Source organism: Teleopsis dalmanni, chromosome 2, assembly GCF_002237135.1.
Source record: "Teleopsis dalmanni isolate 2A chromosome 2, ASM223713v2, whole genome shotgun sequence".
In the NCBI taxonomy this organism is placed as follows: domain Eukaryota; kingdom Metazoa; phylum Arthropoda; class Insecta; order Diptera; family Diopsidae; genus Teleopsis; species Teleopsis dalmanni.
Window position 1 is genome coordinate 173,006,296 of NC_051847.1, and position 15,907 is coordinate 173,022,202.

At 28.3% G+C, this 15,907-nt stretch overlaps 1 protein-coding gene across 1 annotated transcript; it reads left to right on the forward strand.

The window, feature by feature from the left end:
- The first annotated feature begins 8,411 nt into the window (after window positions 1-8,411).
- Window positions 8,412-10,989, forward strand: LOC119684821 (DNA-binding protein Ets97D-like). The gene is made up of 7 exons (XM_038098951.1): window positions 8,412-8,616; window positions 8,680-8,773; window positions 8,839-8,908; window positions 8,962-9,094; window positions 9,178-9,425; window positions 9,498-9,759; window positions 10,158-10,989. The coding sequence occupies exons 1-7, from the start codon at window positions 8,565-8,567 to the stop codon at window positions 10,589-10,591; spliced, it is 1,293 nt and encodes a 430-aa protein (XP_037954879.1). The 5' UTR covers window positions 8,412-8,564; the 3' UTR covers window positions 10,592-10,989.
- Window positions 10,990-15,907: the final 4,918 nt, after the last annotated feature.

The window sequence follows — 15,907 nt, forward strand, 5'->3', positions numbered from 1 at the left end:
TAAAATGTTCGTCATCTATGACATCATCGCAATAATAACATACAAGCAATGTTAATTTCCAAAGAAATATTAATGATAAGCTAACATCGTGTTATGTTAAAACATAATGTTAAATAAATAATATTTAAATGAAAATGTAGCTACAATATACTCCGAGAAATACTGTAAAACTATATTAAGTACATTAAAAAAATAAATTTATTCATTTAAGAATATAAGTTCAATTATATCAACTGATTCACTTGATTTACATATTAAGTAAATATTTTAATATTGGGAGAATAATTTCATCAATACGATTTGATAATCTTAACTTAATACAACCTAAGCCTAATTAAATAATGCATTTCGATATATATATACATATATGAGTTAGAATATATTATTTATTTTGATATAACACGTGAAATAAATATTTACATATATCTACTTTGAAGAGGAAACTATTTACCGTTTCCTTAAAGAGTAGCAGGTAATGTCTGCTCTCTGACATTAGAAAACAGCTACCTACTTATTATTATAAATACAAAAAAAAACAATATTCAAAAACTACTCAATCTAGAGAAAACTTCGATCATCTAATTTAAATTCTGGCAAACTGTGCACTCTAATTAAATCTCTTTTCAATAAGGTTGATGACCAGCAGAAGTTTCGAAACCGCATGCACTGTATTTCACCATAACTGTCTATACAAAGAACCAATTGAACAGTTGGGAACAAAGTTATTATATAGTACTAAAATTTAATTAAGGGTTTTAATCATCATATAGCTCAACTGAGCATCCAGCAGTCTTATAAAAACTATCTTATTTAATTCGACAATACGTACTTTCTTTTTGTACTTCAACAACTTCTCGAATCCTGTTTGGAACTTTACGACACACATTACCGGATGTATAGTTAATATCTAAATCTCGGTTTTTACATATTTATAAATTAAATATATTATAAAATTTTTTTTAAATAAACGGTGTGACACCGGATCAAAATTATGTATTATGTATTAACATTATGTACTCTTTAATCCCAGCGAAACCGTTTTTACATAACGGCATCGCAAACAAATGCTTAACTTCAATGATGCATTGATCGTAATTTTGTTACACGAAATGCGCCATCTCATGTAGCAAAAGCAGTGAAAGACACCTTGAAATCGCTTAAATGAGAAACCCTTCCACATTCGCCGTACGTCTCAGATCTGACGCCGGCTGCCTATCACTTCTTCGCATCAATGCGGCACGCGCTCACGGTGTTGCACTTCAGCAATTTCTAGGAAATTGGAAAATGGTTTGACTAATGGTTTGCATTCGTAGACGATAAGCAGTTTTTCTGAGGCAGGATTCTGGCATAGTATTTAGAAGTCGATGGCTTATATTATGATAAAAAAATTAATTTTTCTTGAAAATTACGTGGCATCTTTAAAAAAAAAAAACCGAAAAAAACTCATGTACATATGTATATACTTGGCAAGAATCAAAATGCAAGAATTGCTAAAAAATAATGTATGGATATTCTATTTTCAATATTTTTCTTTAATATAAGATCTTATTTTTAAATTGCTGCAATAGTTGCAAATTGAAAATTTCTTTTGCAACAGTTGTCACTAATCCTTATTAAATCCGATTGCAACCGACAAAACTCACACAAACATTTATGCAGTAACTCGTCCCGACGAAACTATTCCAGTAACAATAATCAAAAATACAAAAAATATAAAAAATATGTAAAAAAATGGCTATAAAAAAAACAATAATAAGAAACTTTATAAAACCAAACAAAAAAATTATGCAGTCACGATGGCGCCAGAAAAGTACAAATCATGATGGTCATGCAAGAGGAGCTAGAAGAGCAATACGTATGCGTACTTAGTGAAGTAAAACAAGGATTATATGGTATATCAAAACCGTACAAACACAACAATGACGTCATAAATATGAGAGAATTTAATCAATAGGAAAAGTTTGTGCTAAAAAAGCATTAAAATCAAGCATACGAATAAAAATGGAAAAATGGAATATGGCGACATACACAAATGACAAGGAAATAAACAAACAGGATAAGCAACCATTTTTATAAATGTCAAAAACGTTTGGTTCTATGATGTTTCTATATGACAGTCTGCTGGGAGTCAAAATACACGGAGCTCTACTTAATTGGGTCATTCGCTTTTGCTTGCACTTACCCATACATTATTCTCATCCTTTGTGCAGCTTTAACTGAATTTTATATAAAAAGTCGGTAAATGACAAAAGAATTTATAACCGAATTTTATCACATCCTTTCGCTGTTTGCGTGTTTTGGCTCTTTTGCATAAATCAAAATATTTTATAAGCACAAGAAAGAATGTTTTCTTCTCGCCTCATATATGGTAAAAAATGAATTTATTAATTAGCAGAATTCCTTTGCACTCAATGTAGAACTTTCTAGGTCAAGTCGTAAATAGTAACCCCACTATGCCTACCGATAATGAAATAATTTAGTAGGCAAATGGCAAATGATAGGTTTGGGTCTCACACATATATTAAAATTTTGATACCCGCCATAATTTAGCGCCCTTTGACATTTCGTGTTTTTGGACTGTTATAGTCATTATTTTTTATTGGTTTTGACACAGCGGCCTGTGGTGAGCTTCACCGCTTTTTTACGCATAAATATCATCAAGCGTTTGCTTTTTCTGCTTAAGGACATGAATTACTTAAGTGAATGGTTCATGTTTACCAAATTATTTCCTTAAACTATTTTCCTTCCGATACATTTCTATGGAGATTCGATTCAATTACTTTAGGACATAATTTAAGTATTTGAGCAGTAATAAATTTACTTGCATTAAATTTTATTGATAATTAATTTGCAATTTATTGTTCGCAGCACTAAGAAAATAAAAGAGTCCTTGATATCAGAAAAAAGGGGCGGCATGCGTGAATGTGAGTGGAGAGAGAATACTTTGAATTATGATGTTAAAAAAAAATATTTTTAAAAAATAATACTTATATATCCAAAATACTTACTACAAAGTTATTGAAAGTTATAATTTCTATCGCTTTCAAGCTTACATATAACTAACTGTCCTGATTTAATACTGCTTCAATTAAACTAAAAAAAAGAAGCCATTTCATTTTTTTAAGTTTTTCAAATTGATTTCATGATACATATTTATCTGATATGAATGGTTGAAGGGTAGACTGTATGAGTCTATACCCTCTCTACGGCCTAGTCTCTTTTCAGCTTGAATTCTCCCCATGAATTCTCATAGGGGGACTAATATGACGCCATCTAAAGCAACTCTATTTATCTCTATATTAACTCTATACTCTATTCTGTCATTCTTCCTCCGTCCTATTTGACTTAGACCTTTAAAAAAGTTTCGTAGAAACAATACCATAATATTGCTTGTCATTGAACAAAAAAGGACCCATTTTAAATTCCTCTTAATCTTCTCGTTTTAATCTTATCTAAAAAGTGTTAGTTAAGAAATTCGCAAAAAATAGTATAAAGCAATATTTGAGCTTCAAAAGAGGAACAAAATAAAATGCCTTTCATCGTCAAATAGCGTCCCAGCAATTTGAACACCACGTCTCTTTTGATAACTATTATTTTAAAATTGTAAGACAGTTTATTAGTTTGTTTATATTCTAACTAGCATTAACACTCTACTTGATTTCATCATAGAGATCCAACAAAGAATAACTCTTGCCATAAGATCTGACTATGGGTTCAGCTGGCAATTAAGCATCTGAATCCTCTAACGACAAATAAAAATAACTTTGTACAAGTCACTCATCCTACCTAATTTATTAGAGGAGAATTTATTAATTTATTAGAATTTATTAATCATAAACAATGCTTAGGAGTTTTGCACAAAACTTTTGTCTTAGTTGCATTAATGGCGAATATCGTTTTCGATCGAACGACAAGCTGTATTGGCTGTACCCCGATATTAGTATCGTCCTTAATTTGTTCTTAATAAAGCAAAGACAAAGACTTATGGGCTTTCAAAATTGTGACATTAGGAGGAAATAGTTGATGGTGGCTTTCTCCTCCTTTAAGGTGAAAATATTAAGCCTGTCTCAACTTAATATTTTCACCTGATGTGAGTACCTGAAACGTAGATACGTCAGGTGAAGTACGTAAAACGCAGCAAAAACCGTCATATGGCTGTAATGGCCAAGTAAGTTTAAGTTAATTTGTATCTATTTTCATTTAATTTACATTAAGAAAGCTAAATACAAAAAAAAAATAATACAAATTTCGGAGGAACAGTGATTTCAATTTCATTCATGTGAATTCGTTTAAGTACGTGTCATCAATTATAATGATTTATAATAAAATGTTTCTAGAAAATTTTAGCTGATACTAAAATGACTAAGTTAACAAATTAAGAAATTAGGTTCATTATAAAATTTTTTGTGGGTGTTATTTTAACAATCACAAAATCATTTCGACTTTAATGAATAATTTCTCTGAGCTCATTAAAAAAAACTGCCCTGAAAAAAAAGAAAAAACTTATTGATTATACAAAAATAAAAAAATTAAAGAAAAATTCACGGAATTAATTAAAAAATCGAAAAAAATTTATTTACTGTTACTCAGTTCTAAGACAGATCTGAGCTCAAATTTAATTTTAACTGCAATGACAACATAAGAAAAAACACTTTTTTGTGGTTAAAATTATCTATACATGCTAACTTACTGACAGAATGTTTACAGTATGAGTAATCGAGGCAGAATCCACTTAGTTTGTATGTAAACTTTCTGAGAAACTCAGTTCAGTTTACTCAAGCCTCAGCGAAGACATGACGTTATCAGCCGTGTTGAAATGCTGATTTCAGCAAACAATCATCGCAAATGGCTTGCATGTATTAAGCCAATATTTGCCAATTATGTCATCGATCGTCTAATGGTAGTAACTGAAAACTGGGTCTGTCTTTAAAAAGAATCACTCATGTGTACCTTAAAATTGTGTCAATAGATGAGATAATTACCTTTGTAAAGCAAATTGTCGCACTTTTCCTTATCTTTCATAATATTTTCCATTACTATAGTTGTTAACAAAAACACTTTCAAGTTTTATTTTATCTTATAACAAACTCAGTAATTGTTTCCTTAATCAAAAATTACACTTATAAAAATTTTAATTATTTAATGCTTATTCTAATAACTTATTCTAATACAATAAGAACAATGGTAGCAATTAATATGCATTTTAGGTAAATTATTAGTTATCTGCACACTTATTAGTACTGTCTATAAATATTACTCGTTGCATCTCAAAATCCATGTTACTAGCAATACTTTTTATCTCAAACTTGAATTATGAAATTAATGTAGCCTTATATTATATATAACAACCTTATATTATATATAAAATTTTTAGATGTCATGTAAACATTTTTCTCAAAGACTCCTATTAACATACATACATAAATTGTCTATATGGTCAACACATGTTTTCAGAAGAAAATAGAAATCTATCAGCAAAATCGAAATAAAAACGGGACCCAGTGATGTAATATAACTTAAAAGGTAGAAAATTTACTACCACAGATTAATAATTTACTCATCCATATGTAGATACAGCTACATAACTACATATAGGCGCTTTCTAAAGAAAATATCAGAAAACTGATAGCTTCTCTTAATAAGACAATCTTAGCGATAGCAGTACCACTATCGAAATAGGGTGATTTGGTGCAACTGACCCTCAGCTGTTTTTGTTTTATTTTTTTTTATAAATGGTGCTACTGTGAATAAATATGATTAAAAACGAAATAAAAACGATATCTCCACAAATGGTACAAAACACAAAATTTAAAGCTTCATAGCTGATTATATACATAAAATCAGTACCTTAATTTGTGTACTAGTATATACATGATATTAATAACAGTATTAAATTATTAAGTTTATTAATAAAACGATTTTTATGCATTCTCTACATTTAAAATCATTCGTATTTCAAAAAAATTATCAAATGATGACTTCCATTTTATTACATAGAATGCATCAACCTTTTAAGATTATTTTGTTTTAAATCCATCATATTATAGATAGAGGTTAGAATATTCTCGAGGTAAGGCATGCCTGACATCACTTTGTACTGTTTGTGCATCCTAATGAGACATCCTCCCAAAAGTGAAATCTGGTACCATGGAATCCAAATATCTACATGATTACGGTAGGTTAAGACGGACAACAACACAGTACTCTGTCTTACCAACCATTTTATTTGGCAAATTGCTTTAGTGGAGGACACACTAACACATCTCTGTACTGTACATATTCAAACAGAAATTATACTCACTTTATAATAATTGATGTTCTAGTTATAAGAATAATAAGCGATGTCAGTAATACTTTCTTTAGTGGTGTCCAGCACATATCTATGGCGGTTTTCCTAAGTTCATAAGTCCTTTATTACTTTTTGACTACAAGTATTCTAAACTAAGTTTATTGTTGTAAAATACTTCGCAAAATTTTCATCTACAATAATTTATTCTTTAATAGATGCAAGTATGTTTATCTATTCATAATTTTTTTAAGTGTGTTTTGTATTCAAATAGATGTCTACTTTTAGATAAAACTTTTTTCTTATTAATCGAAACAATCTAAACAATTAGCTAAGTTTATGTACTTCACTGTTTAAGTTGTAAAGTTGACGCCAGTTTTTACTACTTAAATGTCGCTTTTGTTTAGATAAAGACTTGTTGCGAAGATAGCAGATAACTCGTATATAAATACGGAAAGTATAAAAAAGTTGTGAATGATTCTAGTAACATACTACCATATAATTAGAAGAATGTGCAACTCAAAAAAAAAATTGCTCTGTAAATTCTTTGCTCCCAAAGTATTTACAATACTTTATTTATCCAGCACTACTTCTCAATTATCTGTGTAGTGCCTTCAGGGGTATCATTCATCTACATAAAATAATTTTTTCAGTTACTACATTTATATAAAAACTTAGTCATTTAGACATTTTGACATAGACTTATGAATTAGCTAACAATTTGTATAATATACTTGACAATTTAGGACCCAATCTGAGAATCGGACCCACATTTCCAGAGCGTTAAATGCGCCAAATTTACGAAAAATTGTTTTATATTGTGCACATAACACCAAGCTGGGGTAATCGAATCAATATAGTGTTTTCTGTCAAATTCAACTATCGTCGAGATGTTGTATTTTTCTAAACGCGTAGGTAGTCATTTGAAAATTTCATCATGAACAAACTGATATGATTTCTTAGCCTAGTTAAAGCCTAGTGTGGGGTAGAGATAAGCACCCACAGCCATTATATAGTAAAAGTGCGTAATAGCACTAACTCAAGAAGAAGAATCAAGAATCAAGAAGAAACTGGGAATTATGCAGTCATATAGAGATTGATTGTGTCCTATAACAGCACTTCCATTATGTGAAATTAATCATGACTACTATATTATATGTGTTTGATTGTAATATGAATATAATTAAAGCCGTTTTAATATATGAATATAGTTCTTTACTGCGTTTAAATTGTGAGACTAAAAGTATATTAAAGCAATCATCGAGATTAAAGAACTAATCTAGTTGTTTAATCATAGATTTCCTATGCTAAAGTTAATTTCGTTTTGGTCAAGATTAATTTTTAGTATCCATAGAAATAGTGATTATTTTTCTGTGCAACTCTGCAAATATCTTATTATTATTATATTATTATTATTATTATTTCCATACTCCATTAGGAGTTTAAAGAGTCTAAAAAAGTTTTTCACTGGTTTATATTTTGTGCTATTGCTCTCAACTCCTTAAACGATTTGCCAGTCTCTTGCCTTGCCTTGGACCTTAGTGTATATACTACTTTGGCACAAATCTTAATTTCTAATATATTATGAGATTTATGTATTTACTTTTTTCTACAACAATAAATTGTATTGTTTTTAATTAATAATAATGGGGAAAATCATCACGCACCACTGTGTAGCATTAGGGTTTCTACTTTTGTACTGCTTGATATTTTCACCTCATTACACAAACTTTTGAATATTATGTGAACAATTTAGAAAATTTTATACACAATTTTTCGAATTACTCTCAGTTTCTTTTCTTTACCATCTTTGGTTGATAGATTTGGTCGAAGAATATTATTGCCAACTTCCTCTACTTAATTGTTGCAAAATTAAAAACTTTTCGTTTTATTATTTCATTAATATAATATATGAATATTAATCAAATAAACTTTATTATAAATAAGAAATTCTTAAAATTTAATTTTGAATATTTTAATAATAATAATTTTAATACACCATAATATGTTATTAGTATATTCCAAATATTATTTTTCAAAAAAGTCTGCAACAAAATACAGACTGTTGGCAACCCTGTGTGTGGCCACTCATACATATGTTTGACATTTGTTGGGACTTATTTTGTCTGAGCAGTAATTAAATGCTTTCATAAATTCATTCATAAAAATAAATCAAAGTTATGTTTCACAAAATATAATTATTATATTAAAGAACTTTACTGATAATTCGTATTAAGAAAGGCGAATATTGTAAGTAAAATTTATAGGCGTAAACGGCATGGACACAAAATTTGATAATTTCGAAACCACAAATTTTACGACGGGCTACGGTAAAATATTTTAAAGTGTTATATAGAAACAATTTATAATTAAAATATATTTTATTCATTCAGATAACATGTTTCAATCGGAAGGAGCAATCGATGGCGAGGCAGACGATATTATAATAGTGCACATGGACATACGAGAGCCATTAAGTACGTTAAGGTACTCTGAGAGCATACATATATTTGTCAATAATTTTATAATCCAAATATTGTATTTGTTTCTAGACAATTGGTGGGACAGAAAATTGGACACGATTTAAGCGATTACAGTTTCATGTTACAAGATGCACAGGAGGTGTGTAAATTTCTATTCAAACTTACTTTTTTAATTCATAGTTTTTACATTAGTTGGAGCCACATAAAAACCTTGTTGATCAATGCGTCAAAGGTGAAGGTTTAGTACAAATCAATGTCCAAATACAAACTATAACACAACGAATTAACATTGTTGATGTACTGAAACCAACAGAGGCGGCATTAGGTATGTCTAATGTTTTTTTATAAGATTTATATTAACTTATTTCGTAAAAAATGTTTCTTTACACAACGAATTTTTATGTGTAGCTGAAATAAACGGAAAGGAAGAAGAAAATCATGAATCAAGAGCAGATAAATATAAATCTGATGATGATTCTCAAGAGGAAAAAGATAAGCCAACCGATAACGCACTCGAACAACCGTGTCTTAATTGGGTGTTAGATTTAAAATTCAAAAAAGAACAAGTGCGTCTTAAAATACCAGAGAATCCATTTTTATGGAATGTACAACAAGTGAAGCATTGGTTTCAATGGGCTGTCCGTCAGTTCAACTTGGTTAGAAATTTAATACACATAAATATTAACATTATATATATCATTAATTATATTTTAAAACACTGCATTTAGTGCGGTTTTAAGATGTCTGACTGGATGTTAGAAGGTAAAGAGCTATGCAACTTAACACATGAAGAATTTTGTACTAAAATACCGAAAGATCCTGGCAATATTTTTTGGACGCATATACAATTATTAAAAGAATGTAAATTTGTCTCAGTAGTACATCCGCTGGCAAAAATTGCAAAGGACGAAACGAACAGCAATCCAAACGGTCTTAAGGAGCTGAAAATTATGCGAAAATCTTCAACATTTACTCAACCCAAAACAATAAGTAAGTTAAAATTCATTCGCATTTGGTCAAAATAAGTTTTAATTTTTTATCCACAATTGGCTTATATTATATTTGCTTAGATAGTATAGAATAGTTAATAAATAAGAAACAATATGGTTCTAGCCGTGCGCAGCATTTCCAATTTCTAAAGACTATTGTGCTCCCATTTTAAAGTTAGAGCTTGACTTTCATAGACCGATGTAAATTCTTTTACTGAAATTTAGTAAATTTTCAAATTCTTATTTGTTGGTCTTAGTAAGTACTTCTATTGATTCTCTAGCTAGGAGATAGATGCAGTTTGTATACTGTTACTTTGATTCGATAGTATCGAAAACGATTTGTTATTAAAGAGCTTTGATGTTGATGTGCATCTTAATATAATTAGAAACCAATTACAGATACAGACCAAATAAACAATCCAACTTTGCAAACCAACGCTGTTATTGCTAGCTGTGGTATTGGCTCCGGCAATAATGGACAAGTGCAACTCTGGCAATTTTTATTGGATATATTAACTGATCGTGAACATACCAACATTATACAATGGGTTGGAACTGAAGGTGAATTTAAACTTATCGACCCGGAACGTGTAGCACGGTTATGGGGCGAACGCAAAAATAAACCTGCTATGAATTATGAAAAACTGTCACGTGCTCTGCGTTATTATTATGATGGTGATATGATATCAAAAGTGAACGGAAAACGGTTTGCTTATAAGTTTGACTGTGACTTAAAATTATTATTGGGCTATAACGCATCGGAGCTGTCCACATTGGTAAATGAAAACACTTCACCTTCAATACTCCTTGATCAATTAATTGAAGATGTCTGACATGATGATTTTATAATAAAAGAGGAACCGGCTTATTTTCTAGAAATTGAAACAATGTCGGAAAGTATTTAGAAGTGTAATCATTAAATTACGTTGTACAAAATACTTTTAAAATATATTTAGTACTATTCCGATTTCCCGAGTACGGTGATTTCACAACAAATTTTTGAAGATGGCCAATATCACAAAAACTAAGCTTTATTGACAAATAGCTAAAGTTACATAATATAGCTTTCTTCATCAAGATCTGTTGTGGAATGAGCGCATTTCTCAAACTTGAATTATGATATATATTTATCTCATTTTTATATATAAAACTTTTAATATACATATATATTTTATATACTCCTCTAAAGAAAAAAATCAAATTAAGAAATATTAAAAAAAATTTATTTTTTATGAACTGTTAACGTTTTTTAAATTATGAAATAAAAAATCTTTTTTAAATATATATATATTTATATACATATATTTTTTTGTATACAGAGTTACATGCATAATTATATATCACGTTAAAATTGTTATAACAAAATCTAGTTATTATACAACATTTATATAGATATTGAATATAACGTTACTTATGTAGATTTATTTTATATTAATAGTCCTAGTTGAAATATTTAAAATTTTTGCATTAACTGAAAAATTATATTTAATTTGTATTTAATATTAATTAATTAACGAATTATTTTTTTTATGTTATGCTTTAATATGTTTTTAAAAATCTCTGTTTAAAAATATAAATATAACTATATATTGTACTGAATTTATATGACTATATAGGATGACAGTTATTTTATTAAGAATCGCTTGTTTAATTCCAAACAATTAAATAGCATATAATAATATATATAATTTTTAGGTCATATTTAATATATTTTTGTAACTAAAACTCCTTTACATGAATTTATATATAAAATTCTATTGTAGGATATTGAAAAATCGTGTATATAACATAGAAATTGGAAATATTTTATTCCTAATATATTAAGAAAGTATATATAAAGATAAAATTTTAAAGATATACGGATAATATTAATTATTTATGTTTCGCATAAAAAATACATTTTTTTCTTGTTTTTAAAGCAATATATATGTAAAATATTATATTATATAAATAATTAAAAAATTATATTGAATATATAGTTTTATATGCAAACTGGGCATATATAGTATGTATTTATATTTTAGTTTTATGTTTTGAATGACATTGTTATCAGCTTCAATTAAATCTGAGTAATTAATCTACTTAATTATTTTTAAACAGATTTTAAATTGAACAGCATTGTTAGTAAATTAAATAGATTATTGAATACGATGAATTCTTTTTAATTTTTATAGACTGTATAAAATAAATCATTTAAGAGAAAAATTACATTTCTTAACATATTTTCTATGATATTTTACTTTCTATTATTTTATGATTATTAATCTAATATTATAAGATTACAAAGTAGGTTAAAAGTAATTTTTCAGATTTACAACAATACTCGCAACGTGGGTGAAGTTTGAAAATAATATGGCGATGAAATAGTTACAAAAATAATAGGTTAAAACGTGAATAGACAGACACAAGAGTTGTGTGATTAAAATTCTAAATAAACTATATCATTCACTGTTTTCAAAACATTTCTGATTTGAGGACAAGAAAATAGATGGACATTATATTGATCAGAATCGTAACGTGTGGTTCTAACATTGCAAATACAGTTATAGTAGAGTCATCGTAATCGTGATCTCGATGCACAAAATTGCGTATCCTTTGATAAAAATGAAAAGATAGAATTCGATTTGAAGTATAAATTCATGAATCTTTTAGATCCTATGTTGAAGCGGCAATATTTATAGTGACGTGACCTAGTTGATCATGAATGTAGACTATATTCATTCATTAATAAGTATTTATTTGAATTTCTTCGATAGTAAGCTAATTATAGTTATATAAATTTATCAAGTTGTTGCTGGAATCTATATCGCACTGTTGAAAATAGAATAGTTTGAAACGCCTTTAAATAACATAATGTAAATTTCCATATTGTACTTAATCGTACTAATATGAAACCGAACAAACACAACCCAATCGCTTTTCAAATAGTTAATAATGTATATACAGGCCTATTCTGAATCGCATGGGAATGGGAGTTTGTTCCCTGTTCCCAATTCTCCTATTCTGAATAAATTGGGAATGGGAGTTTTGTTCCCTGTTCCCAATTCTCCTATTCTGAATCGCATGGGAATGGGAGTTTTTTTCCTAATTTTGCACAAATTCTCTCCCTACCAAATTGTTGGGGACACAAGTTAAAAAAGTATTAAAAATAATTTAACTTAATATAAAAGTAACTGAAAATGATCAGATTTTTGAATATATTTTAATAAAATTATTATTATAATAAATTATTACAATAAATTTAATATTTTCAAAGTTATATTTTTTGATTAGTTTTCCGAATATATTTTAATAAATTTAATATAACAAAATTTTCATTTAATATATTTTATTAAAATTATTATTTTAATAAAAGTATAACAAATTTGAAATATTTAAATTTTTATTTATTTATTTTATTCACACGGGTTTTTTCCACTAATTAAAGTGTTAACTATTGTTTTTAAAACAATAGAAAAATGAAAGGAAACCAAATTCTGAAATAAATGGATTCCTAGAATAAGTTAAAATAAACTGCATTATGTACAGGTAAAACATTGCTTCTTTTTTATTGTAAGATCTGCACAGGTATAAACTATTATTAGTTCATTAATTGAAGCATGAAGGACATTTCTATCCTAATTATATAAAAAAAGTAAATTATAATTTACGCAAATTTTATATAAAAGCAGTGAATGTTTGAAAATAAAGACATTGAAGAATTGATATCATAACGTAAGGTTTTTCTTTAATTAGTTAAAAATTTAGAAAAGAGTTAAATTTAACATATAAGTAACCAATAATAATAAATTTTTTGAATATATTTTAATGTGATATTTAATGTCTGATGTCTGATAAGCTCCTTCAGCAAAGAAATGCAAACAACCGCTCAATTTCACAATTGGAGCAACTGCAAACTGCTTCTTTGCTGGTTGTAGTTCCTCCGTAAGTTCCTCTAACAGGTAAATAAATGCTGGTTTATTTACTCTGTAATATTTTTGAAATCTATAATGAAAAAAAGTTTATTTTAAAACCAAATTAAATTTACATTTGTACTTACAAGAAATTAGGCAGCTCAAGTGGATTTGCAGCGTCTCTCAAGTTTCTACGATTGATCCTCTGTTTCAAAATTTCTTGCTCATGTTCTTGAGCCAAATCCTCCGCTAATATTCTAAATGCAATGGAATGCATTTTTAAAGTTTTTGAAAATTTTTTATATAAATGAACACCAACAACTGCACAATTCTTTTTATATGTTTATTTTTCTCATTAAAATAAAAGTTTTTTATTAATCACTTATAAAATTATTTATATTTATTTCTAATAATTTGTGCAGCAAACAAATAATGCGATTTTAACATTTAAATCAACATATGATACGCAATTCTTTTCTTTGTTTTGCTCATTTTCTCACTTTTCGTTATTAAAAAGTGGCATAGTTGCCAAAATTTAACAAAACAAATTTGAAACTGTTGTTGTTCTCAGAACTGCTGTCTCCCAGGCAATTCAGAATAAGGGAGCTGTGTGTTCGGGAACAGCGTGGGAATAGGGAGTTTTGTTCCCTGGGAGTATTCAGAATAGGCCTGATAAATACTATAGATTGTCCATCTGTTTGTAAGAGTGTCACCACATGATCTAATTGATTTGTATTTCGCATTGAAGGCATTTGTTTCAAATTTAACCAAAGAGCCGGAACAACAATTATTAGTCATGCATTACTTACCATAGGTGGTACACATATAATTCATCTATAATAAGTACAATTTTAAATAAAAGTTTTCTTTATTTCATGTTTTTATTTCATTCATAAAATAAATTAAATTTTTATAAAATGAAATATTGTTTATATTTATATTGAATATTGAAAATTTACAGTACAGGATGGTAATTATAAACAGAAAAGAAGCTGATGTGCACAGACGCTCCCTTACTCAGAATCAGATAGTAGGTATTCAACTTGCAATGAAGTTGAAATAAAATTAGTAAAGACTCGTGCCGTCTACCTCAGCTCCTTCTCTGTTCGCTATACCGAATCCAGGAGTGACTGTCTAGATGTACTCCGGCTGAATGGAGTACTGGAATACTGGGAATTTGTTGGCGATGTGATTTCTGATGTAGATGCTACATTCGTGGCAAGTGGGTCCGGATTATGCTCTTCGCTGTTTATTAGGAGTGGTGGATTGATATATGGCGCTCACTGCAATATTCATGAAGTTGACCATAAAATGGCCAATTTATTGCGTTGTCAGCGCCATTATTGCCACTACCCGTTGGTGGATTTTCAAGTTGCTAAAAAAATCAGATATTAATATTCTAATAGATTAAAAAGGTTTTTAATTTACTTTGTATTTCTTTATTAAATTACTCCAAAGTTGCTTGAGCCTTTCCAGTCATCATTTGCACCGCATTGCTGACCAACTAGCCTATAAAATAAATATTTTGTTAAAAACATTTATTTAGTGTCCGTTTCAATTACTTACTTCTAGCATTCTCGGGAATTTGTTTGTTTCTGAGTGAACACATTGTCTAGCCGTATGCGCGCTGCAATGAATGCATCCACCATCTCTTTGCTCCCTTTAAATAAAAAAAATTATTTTATAAACGTATTGTTAAATCTGTAGTCAATAAATAAAATACTTACATCTTTCTTTCTGCTTCCATTTTTGCGACATTGCTAAGATTCATTTTCATTACTTATCATAAAATTGAATAAGTTAAATTTAATAAGAGTCAAAAATATACATAATAAATAACCTTGCCGGGTCAATAGCATAAATTTTCACAATTAGCTTTTTGAAATCAAGTAACTAACAATTTTGTGCCAAATATTTGTATTTATCATTAAATAAATGTGATGCTAATATTTAAAAACATAAATATTCATAATATAAAGAAAGAAAGATATAAAAAGTAATTATTTTTTTGTCAAAAGTTTTCAAATTATTTAATTTATTTATGGTATTAAACCTCTTATAAAATTTTCAAAATGATAATACTTAATTTACCCTACTCGAAATTCTGGTAAATACCAACATTTACTGCCATTCCGACATAATTTACTATTTCCCTCAATTTACAATCAATTTATTCGAAATCGCACACGACCGCTATTATATGCTTAAATGTCCAAAACGTTTATATTCCTGTGCAGACAATACCTTTACAAGTAT